Source organism: Lineus longissimus, chromosome 7 (genome assembly GCF_910592395.1).
Source record: "Lineus longissimus chromosome 7, tnLinLong1.2, whole genome shotgun sequence".
NCBI lineage: Eukaryota > Metazoa > Nemertea > Pilidiophora > Heteronemertea > Lineidae > Lineus > Lineus longissimus.
The window spans coordinates 679,851-701,825 of record NC_088314.1 but is presented as its reverse complement, the minus strand read 5'-3'; the positions used below and the strand labels follow the sequence as shown (position 1 = coordinate 701,825).

The window sequence follows — 21,975 nt, the reverse complement described above, 5'->3', positions numbered from 1 at the left end:
GCGCCTGTCTGTAGCTTCTCGTAATCATGATTTGAATGAAAACTGCATCCCTGGGCTCGTAAATTCAGTATTGATGTTACCAAACACAATGACCATTACTAACCATCGTCATAAAACACGTTCATGGCCCGAGTTAACTGCTGCATATTTTTTCCACTATAGATAAGTGTACAGGATACCTCTGGATCACCTTTGCATTCTCAAGCTGAGCGGATTGAGAAATGTTATGTTGGACAAGGTCATAAACCTCTGGGAATTGGTGCTTCAGTATTTCTGATATTTTTCGACAGGATGAATTGGCTACGAGAGTTGAAAGGATGTTTCTAATTTCTGCCAAGCCTCTGCCATAGATGTTTTGTTCCAGTATTAAAGTATTATTTGTCACAGATTTTGCACCAAACTTTAACCCGATTGTCCGAAGAAAAACATTTTCTCTCAAAAAGTTGAAAAATTTGTGAGAAAAAAAATTTCTCTCAAAAAGTTGAAAATTGAGAAAAAAGATTTTTCTCTCAAAAATTGGAAAAACAATTCTTTCAAAAAGTTGAAAAAATATATTTTTCAAATTTTCTCAAAAATTTAGTCAGATTAGTGCAGACATAAAAAAATTCGGTTTTGCCCTAAATCAAAGGAAATGAGGCATCATACAAGCTCCACCAGCCTTTGATAAGTCATTATATGTGCCAGTGTTCTCGTGTTCGTTACTGTGATCAAATAGTTCTTCATTGTAACACCAGATGGCCTGAAATTGATAAAATAGGCCAAAGAGGTGAGGCCAACCTTCGTTTGAATCGAGGCCTGTTGAGAAATGCTTCAAATATGTCAAACATGTTGAGTACAGCTGTTTGGTGCACAAGTCAAGTAGTAATAACTATTTCATGTTGAAGAATCAGTCTCATGGCACCGACTAATCCAACAAGTGATCTGTTTCCAACCAATATTTCTGCGACACACAAACATTTTGCAATACATGTAGTTGGATTGATAGATGTCGCTTCGTCTTCTTCCTTGCAAGTATCAATGCCTCGCCTTGTTGACGTAACATTGGGCAAAAACCCTCATGTCAGCTATCAATAAGGCCCAAACACTTTTGCCTGGTCATTTTGCACATAATAGTTCAATTGGTCACCTGAACTGAGGAGTAATTATTGTGACCATGATAATACTTATGAGGTCGATGTTTGGGGGTCATATTTCATAGGACAGACCTGACCCTAATCTCAGACCACAGACCCGTCCCCAAACTGTTGATCTGTGTTCCCCATTTGAAACAGTGAAAGAAGGTGTTTATGGTGATCTGTGTTCTCCATTTGAAACAGTGAAAGAAGGTGTTTATGGTGATCTGTGTTCCCCATTTGAAACAGTGAAAGAAGGTGTTTATGGTGATCTGTGTTCTCCATTTGAAACAGTGAAAGAAGGTGTTTATGGTGATCTGTGTTCCCCATTTGAAACAGTGAAAGAAGGTGTTTATGGTGATCTGTGTTCCCCATTTGAAACAGTGAAAGAAGGTGTTTAAGGTGATCTGTGTTCCCCATTTGAAACAGTGAAAGAAGGTGTTTATGGTGATCTGTGTTCCCCATTTGAAACAGTGAAAGAAGGTGTTTATGTTTGACTTGAGTAACTGGGTTTGGATTTGTAGATTATTCGCCATCAAACAAAACAGAAAGTCAGGCCTTCATTTACATATTCTGGCACGATCGAGACTTGTCCAGTTGAAGATGGAAAATCGGTCAATAATACACTTGAAATATATTTTACATGCTTTGTAAATTTCCACTTCAGTGTCAGGTGTTGTGTAAACCTCGTCCCGGCCCGTATTTTATTGTGCATTATGGTGTGGAAGTACTCGTATAAAACACAGTGAAAAGAGCCATACTTACCTAGTCTCAATTGTTAAGTGGAAATCGTACTCATGCATTGTGGGTATATGTAACTCAGCTGTCTTGCCGAAATCGACAAATGCTGTACTGTTCTGTAAACAACTCAACACTCTATTCATACCCTCTGCAAAATGGAGATGGTGGATGGGATTTTTTCAACATTTAGTTCGGTTGTATAGATGTTGTGTGTTTTTGGTGATGCATGCAGATGCTTTATGGATAACATGTATCGACGTCGGCTAGATCTACCGGAACTTTGCGGTTATGCTACTGCATATAGGTAAGACTCAATATGAGACAAGACCACAATTGATTTTTTAAGCCTTTTAGCAGTTAAATTGTCAATGTTTGACCGCGACGCATCAAAGAATGCGTGGAGTTGTGAAACTGAAATTCGGATATGATATACGGGTTAGTCTTGCGAGTAACTGGTGCGATGGAAATTGGTGATTGACCACGGAAATTTTTTTTAAATTGACAAGTTTGACACAAGTGGACATTTTTACCCATTTCAGCCATTTTCACTCCAAATTTGAACCACCCCCCTATGGCCAGGTTGTCAAAATTCAAAATTTTTTACCAAACAATTTATTTATATCTGTAGACTTGCCACAGCAAATATTTTTTCAATACCTCTCCAAATATGTACTTGAGAGTAAAAAACATGCACTCGTCTAATTGATAGGCCTCGACCCTCCAACCTATGAATATTCATTAGTGGTCTTGTCTCATATGGATGGCGGCATGAATTCAAGCTTTGTCGCATCATGCGTAGACAATGTGTCGGCGAGTCATCTCACTCGGACATTGTGGAACTGTACCCCGGCTGGATCATATTTTTTGACAAATAGTTATTTTTGTAAATTGATAAAGAGTATAAACTGGATATCCAAGAAATGACTTTTCGTGTAATTTTTGAATTGCGAGATGTCAGTATAAAAATGGCAGAGCTGGCAGTCGGTTTGTCCGTCTCCAATTTGTTTCACAGAATAGCTAGAAATTAGTGAGCCATTGTCTCATAGAAACACCTAAAGCTGTCATTATCCTGGATTATATCGATAATCCTAATGTTTTTGGTGTGTGACATGAACTAAACATACAAAACACTTGCTATAGTTCTTAGTTTTATGTAGAAACACATGTTATTAGGCTAGGTTATATATGTGATTCTAAAATACCTTGGTAGCGTAAAGTCAACTTTTAAATGGAAAATGCATAAGCCTCGTTCTGAGAGTGGAGTGTTTTGGACACGCAACCAAGATGCTCTACCAAAGTTCCCTCGGGTTGCACTAAAATGTGGAACCATGCACACAGCTCACTTCAGAAGTTTGAGGCTCTCAAAACACTGCTTCAAACACAAATCAGCCAAGGAAGCATCAACCACCCTAAGTTTTTTAATGAGCACTACACATATTTGCTGAGAAAAACGCTCCAAATAGCCCATTTGCGCGGATTTTAGCGTCACTTGAGCGAGCCGATCCGGACTTCCTATACGGGCTGCCGTAACATAATGTAAACAACGGCGCTACCGGCGCTCCGGGCAGGTGATGGATGGAATTTGCCAAATTCGCACATATTCAAGTTATTTCGTGGCCTATCTTTTTAAGTTTGAGGTATTTTAGAATAGAAATTGAACCCTCGGCTTCGGACCTTGGTTGAGTTACCAAGACACTCTCGGGTGGAGCTAAAATTTCGTCCAAACCCTCGCCTGTCGGCTCGGGTTTGGACTGTATTTTAGCTCCACCCTCGAGTGTCTTGGTAACTCAACCAAGGTCCTCCGCCTCGGGTTCAATTCCTTAATCCTAATGTTCTTAGTTCCATCACAACCCTTAACACCTTATTGCACCTTATTGCACCTTATTGCACCTTATTGCACAAATCTGTAAGCCTCAGTGTATTTTCATTAGTTTATAAGTCATCCACTGGTTCTTCTGGAGGTACCAGTATTCTAATGGGTACAATGCTTGAATTCCATATTCCTGCACTTCACGACTCACTAAATCAATGATTTAGCAATTAAGTGAGGAGTCCAAGAGAAAGTGTATTTACTTGTGGCATATGCCCCGTTGCTGGATGGTGCTGCCAGAGTTAGTTCTAGCTTTTTTGAAACACGTTATTCCACACCGCTGCCATTGATTTTTGGTTGCATTTTCACATGCTATGTAATAACATGCTCCCCTTTTAATATTGCATGACTTTGATTGTTGTGTTGTTTATCTACGTTGCCTTTAGGCCTGAAGGCCATCTCCATTGGTGTCCGTTTGGTCCATCTTTGGGCTGTCTTCTTTCAATTAAGAAATAAAAACAAGCAGACATTTTCTTTTTGAATTTTGTTTTTCAGCAGTCCAGCCATTCCTGTATTCCCTCCCCTCCTCCCCTCTGTGCTACCCCACAAATCCTCACTTCTAATCATTTCCCCACTTTGTCTTTTCCAGACTGGGTTGGTATGCGATGGATGGTCCACTGGCTGCAGGGCCTATGAACACCAGTCCAGGCCATCACTGCATGCCATCAGTGCCTCTCACAGCTACTGCTGTCAAGTCTTCGATTCCTATCAAGCAAAGCCTCGGGCCAAAGTTCTCTGGACAGGAGGACCAGGATATATCATGTATGGTAGGTATAGGCTCCCAAGAGATGGTTCACAACACTCTCAGTAGGGGTTGATGATGTTGAGATTGGATGCCATTTGACACATTGTTGCAACCACTGCCAGATGTTGGTCAGGCTAGAACAGAATGGCAGCCAAAACAGACAAGCTCAACCAGTAGTTTTCTTGTCTGGTCGATAGTGTGGTAGAATAATGGTGTTTAGGTTGCGCTGACTGCTCACCATTTGGTACATTATAGTAACTTAGTTACCACAGGTGACCCGATGTAAGATCACAGACTTGCTAAAAGAGCCTTTGGCACATCTACTGTATCCAGACCAAGGTTACTCATTTCCTTTAGCATTCCATTGACATCCATTTTAGTCAATTTAGTTGCTATAAACTGTTGTCATTTCAAAAACTTAAGGTTTGCGCAAAAGAAGCACGTATCTGCTCATGTCCTTGTTGCTTTCAAAGATTATTTCGCATGATTAGTCGGCACAGCTGGATTTGGCTGTCATCCTGAAACACCCTCCTCTAGCTGCACCATGGTGTCTCGTGGCATTGTCAAATTGAGGAGTTTCAAGGGGCAGTTGGTGATGTTTCACTGGGCTACATGTATATTACAATCGATCTTTTGTAACTCAAGTGATGAATCAGCACTATTCTAATATGTATACTCAATAGTCTTTGCACATGCTTTTTGCACGTGTTGCCTCTTGATGTAAAAAATGTATGTTGCAGTTGAATAAAAGGGAACTCTGGGTCAAGGGGTTGAAACCGGCGTGCTTAAACTTCTACTGCAACGTGGCTGTAATTGTGTCAATTCAAATACTTTGCAACTGGGTGCATAGTGTAATGTTACTTACCAATGCTGCTTCATTGCACCTTCAAGACTGCATCAGATTTATGACTCTGTCTTTAGGGATTCTGTAGCCATGACAACGACCTTGAATACTTTAGAGGTCGGATGTACTTCTAATTCATTAGCTGATGCTGGTCATCAGTTGGCTTTTGAATGTTTCTCTTGAGCGTATCAGAGACTTGTTGTTGCGTCCACTTGAGTCACTTAAACTCCTTGGGGACAGAGCCTTGATGACTGCTGCACAGATAAACATGGGGTATATTGTCGAGTTGAATAACTATAAAGTCTATTAGTTGTTTCTCTTTTTCTTTGCAGTCCAAAAAGGAGCGTCGGAAACGTCGCGTCAAGCCGGTTGGCATAGAAACCGGTGACCTCATGTGTGGTGTATGTGGGGACAAGGCCCATGGGTACAACTTCAATGCAATCACGTGCGAATCATGCAAGGCATTCTTTCGAAGGAATGCCGCACGATTGGAGGTGAGCACAGATTTCAACTGTTGATTTGACGTCACATTTTCCGATGTGAATTAGAAGAGCCTTGATTGCTTGTAGGTTGGTTCTCCACTCCTCAGGGGACTGCATTCAAAATGATGTTGCGTCTCAGGCTTTAGTACACGTATTTGAAGAGAGGTGGGTGACCCTTTAGAGCTGTGGTTAGCTTCGACTTGGAGAGATGGACAATCCTGGGAGGGTAAACAACCCCATAGTCTTCTTTGGTTCTCATCAATCCTTTCAAACTTCCCTCGCTTATTATGTTTCATTTGAGTTTCTATTTCTTTTACTTGCAGAAGAATCACCCCGATGTCATGGCACAGGCTAGTTCACTTTTATAGTTTTATAACATTGAGTTTTTGTCCAGTGGTGATACACAACTGTATGTCTGGAAGATCACATCCTCTTTCGCCACTGTACCTGGTATTTGGTAATGCTTGCTGTTTAGCAATGAAACTTTTCCTTATGCAAGTTGGGATCCAGTGCGCTTTATACCGGGTGTGGGCCAGGGGTAGCAAACACTGTTAATACCCTGCAGTAGAGTTAAACCTGAAATGTGACCTGTCACACCAAAATAGGTCGTAAGTCACATTTGCGACATGTTGAGTTTTCTATGTTTAGTTTTCTTACAAGTTATTATGTCATAATCTTCAATCAAACCAAATTTTATTCCATTCTTTGCGAATTACATTAACAACCCGATTTGGTCGATCAGAAATAAAACAGGCTTTTATGATTACCTCAGATCTTGATGTGATTAGAATTACGTGCTATAATGTTTAAAGTATAATTATTTAAGTTGTATGGGACAGGTCGAAGCGGGTCGAGCAAGAAGCCTCTGGAATGCAACACATGAACGGAGAAGTTTTTGCTTACATATGTGACTCGCTCTACCAAAACTAGGCGCTTGTCGCATCTGAACTTGACAGGTTGATACAGACTTGTTGTTCATTTCCCTATTGTAGACCTTTTGTGAAATGTGACCAAATCAGTTTGTAATAGATTTCATAAAAGGTCTACAATAGGGAAATGAACAACAAGTCCGTATCAACCTGTCAAGTTCAGATGCGACAAGCGCCTAGTTTTGGTAGAGCGAGTCACATATCATAACTCATCGCTCAGCCATAAAAATTACATAATAATGGTCAACGGTCATTTTGCAACCACACCAGTGATCACTGCCTGAATTAAAAGAATTCTTTTAGCTTGAAAGGGCTGGTTTACGATGCTGGTGATAACTGTACCACAGTCTGTATGAGATGTGCTATAGTTTGGCTGAACTAAATTAGGAGACCAAGAATACACTTCTGTCACACAATATTTAGCCCATGTATAGACATTAACTGTGTAAAACCTTGTATAAAGTACTTGTCATTTATCCTAGAACAGCTATACAATGTGCATTACAAGCAAGGCTACTTCTAGACAGAATGCTAACTTCTTCAATTCGTTCATTCCAACCTAGCTGAATGAGTATTAAGTTGTTTGATAAAGCTCATCAGAAGAATTTTCGATTCTGGTGCCCATTTACGGTACACCATGTATCATGGTTCATTCTTGATCTAATGGGCCTGGAACTATTGGACTCAGGCACACAACCATTTGATATCATCTCTACAGGAATATGCAATCCCCATTTTGAGAGTTTTCAAATGTAACCTGACTGCAGATTATGTAACTTGATGGAGGCAATTTGAAAATAGGAACCAGAAGCAAACTTGTCTGATGTCTGGTATCTAGTTCATGTTACATGTGCGGGCAGGTCATCAACAGGTGTCATCAGGCAAGGGTTCACCAAATGACTCTCTGCTGTAATCTCTTGAAGGCTTGACCATAGGCACCACTATTTGGCTAGAACTTGAAATCCTAAAGCAATTAGACCTCTTTCAACATGAAGTGAATGCCCATTTCAATCACGGGTGTCTGTTCTTTGGTGTCCAGAGAACAGACTCCCAGGTCTTCTCAAAAAAAAGGTTTATGTTGAATCTTTTCGATCGTTGCAGGTAATAAAATGTAACTTTGATGGCAACTGTAAGTTGGACCCCCATACACGCCGCTTCTGTACCGAATGCCGCTTGAAGAAATGCTTTGACATCGGCATGCGGAAGGAATGGATTTTAAGTAAGTGAGAAAATCGACACTGGTTCTCCGAGATGGAAAGTGTTTGGATGCTCCCCATATGTGCACTTACATAATTCAGTAATCATGGTGACTAGCCCAGCAATTATAATCGCAGGTCCAGTTTAAATTGCTTGTTTGCACGGCGCTTAAGACTCAAGTCACTCTGAGGATCGCGTCTCAAATATTTGAAAGTTTGAAACTGCTGCAGCCTCATTTCTTCAAGTGCTCGAGTGTCTGTTGATAACTTCCATATCTCTGAAGAAATCCTCACTGCCTCTGAGATTGGACAAATGAAAATGCCCCCCGTCCCAATTCAAATCGTTGCCGTCTCATTTTCAGGTGATGAGCAGCTCCAGAAAAGACGCGAGAGATCGTTACTCAAAAAGGATCGCGTAAAATACGATACAAAATTAGGTCCAATGGCGCCGACGTTAGGCCCGGTGCCGATGAATGTGACGCCGTGCGGGAACACGAGTACAGGAAGTGGGGGAAGTGGCAGCACAAGCAGTACACCGAGTGAAACGAGTAGCGGGCCTTCACCACAGATATTACAAATCCCCAGCCCTGATGGAAGTTTTAATTCTAATTCGTCCGGTGTGTTGGTCAAATCTGAGCCCGAGTCGCCACCGTCTACGTCCGGTTCATCACAAGAATCTCCATCATCGTCTTCGGTTCAGTGGGACACTAATCTAGAGGAGGCCCAGCGCAATATCGCCACTTTAGAAGCGATGCTTACACAGACTGTAGATTCACCGTACTCTGAGGCGGACTGCTCAAAATTCATGCCGTCGTCGGCAAGTGGCATGTTCAACATGGCTGACACATTCATACGGCGGTTTATAAAATTCTGCAAGTGTATGCCAGAGTTCTCTGGCTTGACGCAGGCGGACCAGATAGCACTCTTGAAGGTGAGGGTGATGGCCGGTAATCATAGGGAGTGATGACAGGGCGGGTGGGGGTATGAACGGTGAAGGTACATTCTTGGGAAGCTTTGCATGAATCTAACTGGGGTTGGTGAAAATTAGTCGAAGTTGGCTGGACCTGGGCACTGGGTTGACAGTAGATCTTTGTACTTGTGCTGCCGCCTGGGTTAACATGTGGAACTGAAATATTGTACAATCAAAGAAGTTTGGATTGGACAGGGCAGTGGGTCAATTCCTTGTATTTGTGATGGTGCTGCCACTCTTGGTTAACATTTGGAACTGAAATATTGGTGACGGACGAGACACACATTTCCATCTCAACCTGTCTTAAATGAGGCTGTGATTTGCTGGGGATATAGGGCGTTATGAATGGTCTTCGGGTCCATGACTTGGGTGTGTTTAAGAGTTGATTTGATAGCCTTTTCTCTGTTTTGGTTGCAGGGTGGAATAATGGAGGTGATGATCTTACGTGGTGCCCTGAAATTCGACATGGTGGCGCTGTCGTTTAAGTTCAGTCAGGCACAAGGCTCTGAAGTCGCGGCAGGACAAATCAACTCGAAACTTATAGAAAAAAATTTAGGCAAAGCGGACAGCCCTGCTGGCCAATACAACGGTGATGCTGTACAGTTCTTTATGTCTCTCAATGAACTCGTCGGTGGCGACAAAACCGCCATCTTACTTCTGCTTGTCATTGAGTTGTTCTCCCCGGACCGGGCGAACTTAGAAGGCAAGATAAAAGTGGAGGCTGCACAGGAACAATATTCATATCTGCTTCAACTTCATATCCAATCAAAGTACCCACCTGAAGAGGCGCGCATCCTCTACCCAAAGTTACTCATGAAGTTGGTGGAGGTGCGCGAGTTAGGTGAGCTGTCGTCGAAGGCCGCGTCTCGGCTAGACATACAGAGTGTGGAGCCGCTATTGGTGGAGGTATTTAGTTTACAGTGATGAAGGTTTCAATAGATTCTATTTTAAACGGGAATATTTGCCAAAAGTTTCAGATGATTTTCCTAATGGGTTCATTGTCAAATGTTATAATTTGAAAACCTTTTTCATTGGCTTCTTGTCGACGTATCTTCGACATTTTTGGCAAAATATTATCAGGATATATGAAATAATGTGTACAGTTTGTGTATATTCAGTTTGAGCATTCGCTTCAGAGGCCTAAGATGGTTTGATACCAATGTAATAAAACCGTTGATTCATTTAGTGTGAAGATATTCGGGGGAGGGTTACAAATGAATTTCATAAATTTCCTTCTTAAAAATTGGATGAAGTAACAGTTGACAGCTGTGTCAAAAACTGACAAGCTACAAATACCACAGCTTTGCTGCTTCTTGATGGCGTACATCATTTGAGAGTTTGATGTTGATATTTCCTCAAACATCCTCAAAGCTGTCAGAATGGTTGTGTGTTTGCTGCTGGTGTAATAATGCTTTGATGGCCGTTTAGTTCCACAGATTCTAGCTTATCTACCTTATTGGCAACGTATAACAATTCATTTCTTGATGCTGGAGCATGATTTTACCCGCAGATGAGAGATTCTTTTGTCGCACATTTCAGTGATTATAATCGCAGGTCGTAGGTCGCTGCAAGCTGAAGTGCTTGTCTGCGCCTACTTTAGCTCTTTGGCCTGATACAAACACCTCATGGCCTTAATAAGCAGAATTGAAAGGTCATCTTTTTGACACATTGTCTCTTAGATGTAAATCTGGTCTCAACTTCAAGCGAGGAACCAAGAGTGAAGAACGAGCATGTTTGAGGTATTGTTATTTCACACAAAGGGAAATGACGGTTGGTACTGAACTCCATGTTATGTAATACTAGCTTATAAAGGTGGTATGATAACAATTCTTGCCGATGATTATTTCTATCCCTGTGAAACTACAAAATGTAAGTTTATGAGAAAAGTAGCTGTGATAATGTGTCATAGTATTATTGGTCAAAGGATTCATGTGCAGTTCGTCATCTGTGTTCGTAATCGTGTTAGAAAGAGCTTTGTTGGATTCCATAAATCAACATGGGTCTGTTGTCCTTGGATAAGTTTTGGTAAGGGCGACACCTTATGGTTTGGTATATTTCCTGTGAGTTACATCAAGATTAGGCGTAAACTGCTGTTCACCATAAACAACTGATATCATCTTGATGGGGACTTAATTTCCTTGGTGAGAGGATGCGTCTGATCAGTATTTATTTTGTGTATCCCGGTTGTTGTGGCAGAGATTGCTGCTGAGTGAAATCTTCCATGAAATGAGGCGGCGATTCAGGTTTGTTGGGGTGATACAGAGTGTGGAGTCATTACAGTATGCAAGGTGGCAGTGCTGTAATCATTAGTTTGTCCAGAAGTTTATGTGAAGTCATCTGATGATATAAGTGAATGTGCTATAAAAACTCCTATAAGATAGGCTACTGGCTGATAATGATAGTGCTGACAAACTAAATACACCACTGCCACGACGGAGCGACCTGACAATTCACCGCCATTTCTCAATTGTTCAGTCGGGTTAGCTTTACACCAGTCTGATGTTCAATAAGGTATCATGAATTGATTTGAGTAGAACTGGAAGAATTTGGTCTGCAGCTACTGAGAGGAATGTGTACAGATGTTTGCCACGATGTGCTCAACCTGTAAATTACTATAGAATGTACTAAAGATGCGTTGTTATATAATGATATTGTAGTACTTTACTTTTTGAAAGATTTCTACTTTCATGCCAAAGAATTCCTGGTTGTCAAGTGAAACAGACTTCAAAATCACCCTTCTGATGTTTTTGGTGTGCCTTCAAGAAATATAACAGATTTGGATTATGTTGGTGTGAATTCAGTTGAAAACTCTGATCTGGAAGGGTTAGTGCAGCCATCTGGTGTAAGAATGGTGAACTGATTGTCAATTAGAACATCTACCGCCAACCAACCTCACCGCCAGGAAACAATGCACGACACTGGTTAACAACATTCTCTAATAGGTAACAGGATGTGTGGGACTACAATTGTGCAAGCACTGTGCAATGTTTTTGGACATCAAATGTTAGAATTTATTTCATATATGTGAGGTTTCTGATCTTAGTGCCATAAGAATTTTTAAGATTGAAATTTTTATTTACAAGAATAGATTCCTTTATAATATTTGATTATAGTTGATTGAAATGGGTCATGGGTCATGGGTCAGCTTCCACCCTGAACAACATTCATCCATTGGAAAGGCAGGTTCATGGCTTAAATGCTTCATTCGTTGATTGGAATGAAGGCCCTGAAGCTGCCTAATCAGGAGATGAGTTCTGTTATAGCAGACTTGAAGCTGGTTTAACCTACAATATTTATTGACTTTTCATTTTCAGATGTGTGTGGGATACTCGTATAGATTTAACAACTAGATATTTTAGAAAATATTGTATAATAGAAGAAAAGTGAGCTGAATTTATGAAAATGGACTGCAATGTATGTGTGAGGGATGTAGAGTAGAACAGACTGGTACTCATGCCAAAATGTCACCTTCATTACAACCCCCTTAAGCTTTTCCTATACTAATTGTTTGTCAGTCATTCAAGTCTAGCAAAAAAGGCAGCCTCCATTTGAAAAACTGTCAGTTTCAAGAAATGAATGTTTTCTTTCCAAAACCAATGCTCAGTCTGTAAGGCCTGCGCATTCTTAAAGAAGCTTTGAAATTTGTAATGAATATTCATGTAAAGATACCCGGCCATTTGATTGGCTGGTGATTTAGATCGCTTCAAATGAGAGGCTAGTTACCTGAATATGAATGTGTATATCCAAAACCAGTTATTGTTGTCCGATTATAGACTCAGAGTGACTGCTACTCTAGCTGTTTCTTAACTTATCCATCCACTTATTTCTCTTCATCTCTTGAATACCTCTTCAATTCAGTCTCAGGGAAAGTCAGCCAGTTCAGTCAGGTTTTGTTGAGCGCTGCATTGTAAAATAGGACCAATAGTTGGTGTTTCCACCAATTCGTTCCCCACACTTTTTGTGCTACCGTCATTCGATAGCTGCGTCAGTTATGACCCTGAGACACCTTACACCACCTTGCCGAGATATCCTCATCTGCCGTGGCACCCCTCATTGTGTCTCACTCCTTTTGTTATTGGTGTTACTACTCTATAAGGGTACAAACAACCTGCAAGGTTACCGAAATGGTGGAAATGCAACTATAGTTTGGCCTCAGTAAAGGTATTGGTTTCAAATGCAGATGATAGTACTGGTTTCGTTCTGGTCGGGCTAATGACTGTAAACCAAAGTCTGGCAGCTTCTATCGTAGCTCGACTTCGTTAGGAAAACACTGTGCCTGTTTTAGTACAGGACCCTGAGAGATCAATGTAAGGTCAGGTTGGAGGTCAAGGCATGTAAGGGCCTGGACCCTGAGAGATCAATGTAAGGTCAGGTTGGAGGTCAAGGCATGTAAGGGCCTGGACCCTGAGAGATCAATGTAAGGTCAGGTTGGAGGTTGGAGGCCAAGGCATGTAAGGGCCTGCCTTGGCCTCTTAGTACAGCACTCAAGAAGCAGGCATGGTGTTTTCCAATTGTCCATTGTCTTTTGTAATCTTTTATTCTCCAGGCAGCCTGTATTTTAAACTTCGATCTATCAAGGAAATATTACCAATAAATGGTAAACAAATCTACTAAAGGACTGAGTTAATGTTTTACAGAGAGGGCAAAAGAAAAAACATCATTTGATAGGCTGACACTAATGTTTCATATTGGGTTGTTGGCCCCTTTTAGATGAGTATGACCTTACTGTATTGTCGTCATACAGCGGCCAAGAGGTTTTACCATGCTCTTTTTCAAAATGATTTCAATGTGTACATACATTCGTTAATGAAATGATATTTTATGAAGAAAAAAATGAGAGTTTAACCCCATGTTGCACTTTTTCTCAATGCCCCCTGGTGGGAACACACGTACCACACACTCATTTCACTCATTTATTATGCTAATTGTAAGCTTTCACTAATCATTAACTAGAAGTGTAAACATCGTCTTGAGGCAGTTTCATATAGGGATTTTGTGCGTTTGCTGGCCTCATGCATCACTTCATTCTATGATGGTGTGCAGAGGAGAACTCAATACATCCTCAATTCAGAAATCATAGGATTGGATATCAATGTGAGTTTCTATGAAACATGTTCCAGTGTGTAATGTCGCATGGGCAAGCACAGTTTCTCCTGGGCAGATCTGTAGACATTTTTGTAAGACTGAAGAGTGTGTAGCCAATTGGAGGCTGTTTGCTCTGAGGGCCGCTCTGACGTAATGATGGCAAGTTGACTGTAGTGTACTGAGAGACTAACCACAGCCAGACTATTTTGTAACTCGTGTGGAAAATAGTTCTCGTATCAAGCCCAAAATGCATTAGTTCACACCAACTATGATGAATGATTCAGATTCGATTAGAAATGGCGATCTTCTGTTCTGGCTGAGTTCTTAATGTACTTTCTGTATACACATGTTAATGTAGCTCTGTCAGTTCATTCATTTATAAATAATAAACAACGCGTTTCTGTTAGACTACCTCTTTGTTCTTTGTCTAAGGTACGCTGTTGTGAGCGTTTTGTTGTGTGAAAGGATTCCCTCTCTCTCTGTGCCCTTGAAGACAGGCACAACCTGATCATAGAGACAAGCCTGTGTAACTCCTGGATGTTCCTTGTACAGTCTGTACCTGCTGGGACATTATCATGACCATTCGTCTGCCTTTGGTAGAGCTTGTATCTCACTGTGCCCTTGAAGACAGGCACAACCAGACCATAGAGACAAGCCTGTGTAACTCCTGGATGTTCCTTGTACAGTCTGTACCTGCTGGGACAGTATCATGGCCATTCGTCTGCCTTTGATAGAGCTTGTATCTCACTGTGTCCTTGAAGACAGGCACAACCAGACCATAAAGACAAGCCTGTGTAACTCCTGGATGTTCCTTGTACAGTGGGTACCTGCTGGGACAGTATCATGACCATTCGTCTGTCTTTGGTAGAGCTTGTATCTCACTGTGTCCTTGAAGACAGCCACACCAAGACCATAGAGACAAGCCTGTGTAACTCCTGGATGTTCCTTGTACAGTGGGTACCTGCTGGTACAGTATCATGACCATTCGTCTGCCTTTGATAGAGCTTGTATCTCACTGTGTCCTTGAAGACAGGCACAACCATACCATAGAGACAAGCCTGTGTAACTCCTGGATGTTCCTTGTACAGTCTGTACCTGCTGGGACAGTATCATGGCCATTCGTCTGCCTTTGGTAGAGCTTGTATCTCACTGTGTCCTTGAAGACAGGCACAACCTGATCATAGAGACAAGCCTGTGTAACTCCTGGATGTTCCTTGTACAGTGGGTACCTGCTGGGACAGTATTGTGACCATTCGTCTGCCTTTGGTAGAGCTTGTATCTCACTGTGTCCTTGAAGACAGGCACAACCTGACCATAGAGACAAGCCTGTGTAACTCCTGGATGTTCCTTGTACAGTGGGTACCTGTTGGGACAGTATCATGACCATTCGTCTGCCTTTGGTAGAGCTTGTATCTCACTGTGTCCTTGAAGACAGGCACAACCATACCATAGAGACAAGCCTGTGTAACTCCTGGATGTTCCTTGTACAGTCTGTACCTGTTGGGACAGTATCATGGCCATTCGTCTGCCTTTGGTAGAGCTTGTATCTCACTGTGTCCTTGAAGACAGCCACACCAAGACCATAGAGACAAGCCTGTGTAACTCCTGGATGTTCCTTGTACAGTGGGTACCTGTTGGGACAGTATCATGACCATTCGTCTGCCTTTGGTAGAGCTTGTATCTCACTGTGTCCTTGAAGACAGGCACAACCAGAGCATTGAAACAAATGTGTTGTCTATTCATAACCTATTATTGCAAGACAGCTGATGCCTTTATTCTATTAGCAGTGGAGTTGTGTCAGTGGCGCCAGTCATAATTTTGATGTATGTGGTAACTCGTACGACTTAAACTTACACAATAAAGATTTGAACTGTCTCGTCTTGTTGTGAATGTACAAAATCTTGGGCATTCTCCCTCATGGCGACAGGTTTGCAGTCGTTTTGTTACATGTGTTTGGGATAGGTGTCGCGAATGTGGAATGCGAAACCGATTCGGAGACACGTGAGGTGTCTTCGAGTATTCCTTATTCAATGCTTCGCTTAATATTGAAGTAGCAGCAGACTAAGTAATAGGAAGAGGGGCTCATGCTCCGAGTGTCCCCTTTGCCACGAGACAGCATATTCCTTCACTGTTCGGAACACCGAGACGTGGCACAACCATGAGTGTTGTACCAGGTTCGGAGACGGACATCGAGAGGACGAGACGCCCGGTATTCGTCCTGTCCTCCTTCATTTGATAGACAGGTTTCTACTTCGTCGTTATGAAGCTCCTACTTCGACGTTATGAAGCTGATTGTAGCTAGTTGCGAACTCTGCCTAATGAGATGTGCCGATTTGACCACGAGAGACGCAGCGCCGTGTTGCATCAAGAGCTGAATCTACATGATTGTAAAGTGTGAAATAAGATACGTTAATTTTATATGCGTTTTTATTCATTAGAATAGTTTAAAATAGTTAGTCAAGAGTGCCAAGGCTAACATTAACAGCAGTTCAAGTTGTTACTAATGCTACTATAGCCACCCGAGGTCACACACGACATAAAAAAGCTATACACTTGTGACGACAGACAATATTATCGGAAAGATGCAAGCGGTTCACATTCTCACCAGTATTCCAACATGCACGTTTCTTATAAAGAAGCTGTTTTGAAAGGTTCTGCATGTATGACGGTGTAGAAGCAGTTACTGTCCCCTTGAAACAAGTGTCCAGCCCTTCTGTATTCAGACGGATAATGGTAAATGGTGGTACATGTAGAGGCCATGACCTCTGCATCTAGCTTAGAGATTAAAGAGCAACAGAATCCTTTGTTCCCCGGATGTTCTATAACAGAAGGTTTTCACCATTTGCACCGGGCCGGGCCTAATCAAGGTTGTACAATCTTGTCATAGGACAAATTCTCAAGGAGACTAAGTTTTCACTCACATGGCTTTCGAAGTTATTGTGAAAATGGCATTTTTAGAGGCTCTGTGGGGTCAGACTTAGCGGAGTCTTTCAGGAGCTCGTTGGACTTTTTCAAAGACCCCTCCATTTCATCCAAAGCACTCAAAATATTATACGCTTTCTCATGCTTCGATATGTCTGGTTTGTGCGTGAATTCCGTCACTACGGCGAGCAACTTGGCCATCTTGCTGTCAGCATTCTCTACTGTACTATCCTCTCCAACAGCACCCTCTATATTCAACATCTGGAGACCCACTTCGCCATCCTGGGTTGACCTTCCGATGTCACCAATGTCGTATATCTTGTAGAGAGGCTTATCACGTTGGTAGATTTTGAATGTAATATCGTCAGTGACGTCAGTAACGTCTGTAGCGAGATCCCGCGAGAACAACGCCTTGACAAATCGAGACATGATCCGTGCAACTGCGGCGCACTTGAAGATGTCCAGTTTGAGACCGTCGAGGACATTGATGCTTGGTATGAAAAACAAAGGGATAAAATTCCTGGTCAAGCCATCCGCTACGTCATCAAACAACTGACACACCATCTTCCCAAGACTGTGTTCAGTGCTCTGGAACTCCTCAACGCGTTGGAAGAACATCATCTTCAAGAGGTAGCTTACCACGTAGCTTTCAGCCGTCTTCAACTTCGCTCCCTGGTCGCGGATCAGAATCTGACAGACGTCCGGATTACGTAGACATTTGGCTGTGACGTAAACGGCCTTGACTCGAGGGATAACATTATACATGTGCTCCGTTTCTAGATGCGAGAAGGAGATCCGCCAGAGTTCCTCAAGATCCTTCGGGCTAAAACCTCGGGCGATTTCACTGTTGGCATTTGGTGTCTTTGGGATGAGGTTATAACCACGTCCTTTCAAGGTTGCGTAGTCCATCAGCCAAGTCTGACGAGTGCCGTTTTCCGGCCAGTCGTTGATGTGGATGCAAGGCACCGCATCTACAGATACAGCCACTCTCTCCTTGCTTTCTTCGTCTTCGCGACAGATCATCATTGGAGTGCACGCCTTCCTATCAGTTTCTTTAATGACCTCCTCTGTGTCCTCCATTATCCTAACTCTGACATCTTCCGACGTTCTCTTGAACTTTTCAAAAATGTCATTGAATATATCATGGAAGCTTTTGCTGCCCTTCCAAAACGCAAACCGATAGGCGCTTTTTGCATCTACTGGGTAGGACACCAATGCGTATCCATATCCTACCTCCTTAACTGCCCTGTTATCGAAGCCAAGGTTCACTTGGAAGATGAAGTCCATTTCGTTGGGCAGACCCGTCCTGGTCTCTTCGCCTGAGCTCCCAACCTGCTGCAGCTTGACCCCAGTGAAGAGGTCGCCAGCGAAGGCTGGAAGCTTCCCGATGAATGCTTTGACATCGGCGAACACCTGCTTGGCTAAGCCGCCCGGAATGGCAAGGACATTTCCGATCCCCGGGATGATGTGGAGCTGCTCTAGCGGAGGGCAGGTAACATCTGGAATGGTGTCCAGTGGTGTGTTCTCGACAAGGTTCTTCATGGCAAGCCACCTTCTTTCCAAGCTGTAGTCTACCACGTCTTGGAAAGGTAGACAACTAATTGGCGTCCTGCCCTTATCATCGGTTTTGTTGATATCAGAGCCAGCCAGGAGTAACAGTCGAGCGACATCTGTGTGGCCGTACGTACAGCTTCCATGGAGTGGGGTCATGCCTTGGGGGTTGGTGAAATTAACACATGCACCTGCTTTAATCAGCATGTTGGTTGCTGAGCCATTACCCAATGTGGCACTGTAGAACAATGGTGACATTCCTTCATATCTGCCGAGGTCAGGTTCCATTCCTCCATCAAGAAGCACCGCTAAAGTTGCTTCGTCGTGGTTTGTGACAGTACGGATCAGCAATGACCATTGGAGGTCCGTTCTGTTCAACTTTGCGCCGTACTTGACGAGTGTCCTGGCTGCATCAGCCATGCCGAGATTCACGGCAAAGCTTATCGGGGGCAAACCTAAGCTGCTTGCGTCAAGGTCCGCACCAAGACTGGCCAGGCATTCAACGACTTCCCACTTGCCATCACTGGCCGCAGCGCAGATAGCATTTATATCTATAAGATCCCTCTGGTTCATGTCAGCTCCCAGATCAACCAAGAGCTTCACCATTTGGACATGGTTTCCTGCGACTGCATGGCGTAAGGGTGCCCACTTACACCCTTTGACTGTCCTCACATTCACATCAGCTCCTAGTTCCACAAGCAGCTTCACCATGTCCAACATATTTAGACTCGCCGCCCGGTGCAAGGGGGTAACTTCACCATCATTCGTGTTGGGGTCAGCACCATGACGAACCAAACACTTCACCACATCGCAATGTTCACTGATTACAGCATTAAAAAGAACATCCATTCTCATCTTATCTTTCAAAGTTATGTCAGCTCCCAAACCAACCAAACATTCAATCATTTCCGTGTTATCCATGATTTCCGCATAGTTCAAGGCAGTGTATCCGTTTGCGTCAGCACTGTTGACGGACACTCCTGCCTCCACCAAGGCTACAACTGTGTCGATCCGCCCCTCACGTGCAGCTACATTCAGAGGGAATTTGGCCAGTTCTGCCCTCATGACTTCCTGGAGGTGAGCAACGAAAGGATCCATAGTAGCCTTCACAGATTCGGTCAACAGATAGCACGAGGTGTTCTTGTAGATCGCAGCCAATGACAAGTGTTGAGTCTTGTTAGGCACGGTCCAACTGCAGCTGCAGACCAAAAGGCTTGGCAATCAGTAAAGTGTCGCTATAGTTGGGAAGAATATTCACTGTGTACAAACGCTATCCTACTCATACCGGCTATACATTTGACGAAGAATACATACGACCTGCACGGCGTCCTTCTCCCACTGCATGGTATGCATATCGGCTGCGCTTAATCGGTCATGATGTCAACTATGTTGACAAGTATGGTATTGAAAGACTTCCGGTATGGGGAAAACCCATAGAGCGCAGGCAGATCGACCTGTCGTCCAGCATTGTAACTACTATGTAAGCTTACAGTCAGATCAGAACCAGGCTCCACCGGGTATTTGATCATTTAATAAGCCCCCCTTTAGGAGGGGCTCTTAAGATACACGTGTGTGTGGGAGTATATACTGATTTGATGAGAAATAAAGAGAGTAAATATTGTATATCCTACAAACAATTTTTTTTGGTATTTTTCTGAATTAACTCCGTTGAGTTTACCGATTTCTCCGCGATCTTCCGGTGGTGGTTGCTATCCAATTGGTTGAAATTAATTTAAATCTTCATGGGAATTCGCTACATCATATGCCTAAGAAATTGGCCAATTATATTAATATTTTTATCAGAGAAATATCCGTCCTAAATAATGACAGAAAAGGGTGGTTTATTTCAATTTTGTGTCGACATGGTCGAGGTCACGTGACATAAAAACAAAACAATCGCACACACCCGTCCAAAAAAGGCACTTTAAGAAAAACAAATACGTTTTTCCAGCTTAAAACCACACTGACGACTAAGTTATATTGGTCTTCTGCCCAAATCTGAAGTATCAAAATGAATCGCAAACTAGAACTAGCTCTATTTAGCAAAAGTTGCGTGAAAAATTCGGGTGAGCGACATTCTGCACCCTAGCGGCCAATAATTAAACTACTTTCAGCCGTCTGCTCCGGTCTCGTTAGGGAGTTTTTCCCAAATGTACGCGATGATGACGTGCCCCATTAACAGGACGTAACATCTATTTTAAAATGCGTTTCCAAAGTGAATGCATGAGGACAACCTATTTGTGTCGTATATCACTGGAAACGCCCGATTCCCGTGAATAAGGACAATCACAATGTATTACATTACCAAAACAAAAATGTGTCGGAAGGAACTATATGGATGGTCCCATCGCACCCCCCCCCCCCCCCCTCCAGCAGTATGACACAGAAGGGCTAGTTGACTGTCCACCGGGGGGTTTGGGGGGAGCTTCCCCCCAACGCACTGGTAAAAACCTATGTCGACGGAGGGGGGTTTGGGGGGTGTCCCCCCATTGTAACAGCTGTAGTTGTTAGAGCTTGCACTTAACATATGCTCGTAGGGGGGTTCGGGGGAGCTCCCCCGACCTAAAGGGGGGCTCACTAAGTCCTTGACTTTACATATTAAGCCCCCCTCTTAGGAGGGGCTCTTAAGATACACGTGTGTGCGGGAGTATATAATGTAAATGAAGTGAAATAAAGAGAGTAAGTATTGTATATCCAACAAACAATTTTTTTTGGTTTTTCAAAATGGCGCTGAATAAATAAATCAGACCAGTTGTAGCGCTGAATTATAAATCAGACCAGTTGTAACAGGTTACGAGAACATCTAATTTAAATCTTCATGGGAATTCGCTACATATGCCTAAGAATTTGGCCAATTATATTGATATTTTTATTAGAGAAATATCCGTCATAAATAATGACAGAAAAGGTGGTTTTATATCAATTTTGTGTCTACATGGTCGAGGTCACGTGACATAAACAAAACAATCGCACACACCCGTCCAAAAAAGGCACTTTAAGAAAAACAAATACGTTTTCCCTGCTTAAAACCACACTGACGACTAAGTTATATTGGTCTACTGCCCAAATCTGAAGTATCAAAATGAATAACAAACTAGAACTAGCTCTATTCAGCTATAGTTGCGTGAAAAATTCGGGTGAGCGGCGTACATTCTGCACCCTAGCGGCCAATAATTAAACTACTTTCAGCTGTCTGCTCCGGTCTCGTTAGGGAGTTTTTCCCAAATGTACGCGATGATGACGCAACATCTATTTTAAAATGCGTTTCCAAAGTGAATGCACGAGGACAATCCATTTAAGTGTCGTATATCACTGGAAACGCCCGATTCCCGTGAATAAGGACAATCACAATGTATTACATTACCAAAACAAAAATGTGTCGGAAGGAATGGATGGTCCCATCGCACCCCCCCCCTCCAGCAGTATGACACAGAAGGGCTAGTTGACTGTCCACCGGGGGGGGGGGTTTGGGGGGGGCTTCCCCCCAACGCACTGGTAAAAACCTATGTCGACGGAGGGGGGTTTGGG

General features: G+C 42.7%; 2 protein-coding genes across 7 annotated transcripts in view; one reads left to right on the top strand and one right to left on the bottom strand.

The window, feature by feature from the left end:
- Nucleotides 1-14,380, top strand: part of LOC135491713 (oxysterols receptor LXR-alpha-like) — a 33,064-nt gene extending 18,684 nt beyond the window's left edge. For all 6 annotated transcript variants that reach the window (XM_064777760.1, XM_064777756.1, XM_064777755.1 and 3 more), the window contains 6 exons: nucleotides 4,313-4,490; nucleotides 5,645-5,806; nucleotides 6,118-6,144; nucleotides 7,825-7,942; nucleotides 8,282-8,850; nucleotides 9,307-14,380. In XM_064777760.1, coding sequence (XP_064633830.1) covers nucleotides 4,329-4,490; nucleotides 5,645-5,806; nucleotides 6,118-6,144; nucleotides 7,825-7,942; nucleotides 8,282-8,850; nucleotides 9,307-9,813 — 1,545 coding nt within the window. In that variant the 5' untranslated portion in view covers nucleotides 4,313-4,328 and the 3' untranslated portion in view covers nucleotides 9,814-14,380. The remainder of the gene's footprint in view (nucleotides 1-4,312; nucleotides 4,491-5,644; nucleotides 5,807-6,117; nucleotides 6,145-7,824; nucleotides 7,943-8,281; nucleotides 8,851-9,306) is intronic.
- A 2,003-nt stretch (nucleotides 14,381-16,383) lies between these two features.
- LOC135491409 (uncharacterized) lies at nucleotides 16,384-20,106 on the bottom strand. The gene has a single exon (XM_064777262.1). The coding sequence runs from the start codon at nucleotides 19,543-19,545 to the stop codon at nucleotides 16,909-16,911; it is 2,637 nt and encodes an 878-aa protein (XP_064633332.1). The 5' UTR covers nucleotides 19,546-20,106; the 3' UTR covers nucleotides 16,384-16,908.
- Nucleotides 20,107-21,975: the final 1,869 nt, after the last annotated feature.

Bases quoted from the DNA above. Each gene is read 5' to 3' on its own strand.
- LOC135491409 (XM_064777262.1), bottom strand. From the start codon at position 19,545: ATGGATCCTTTCGTTGCTCACCTCCAGGAAGTCATGAGGGCAGAACTG.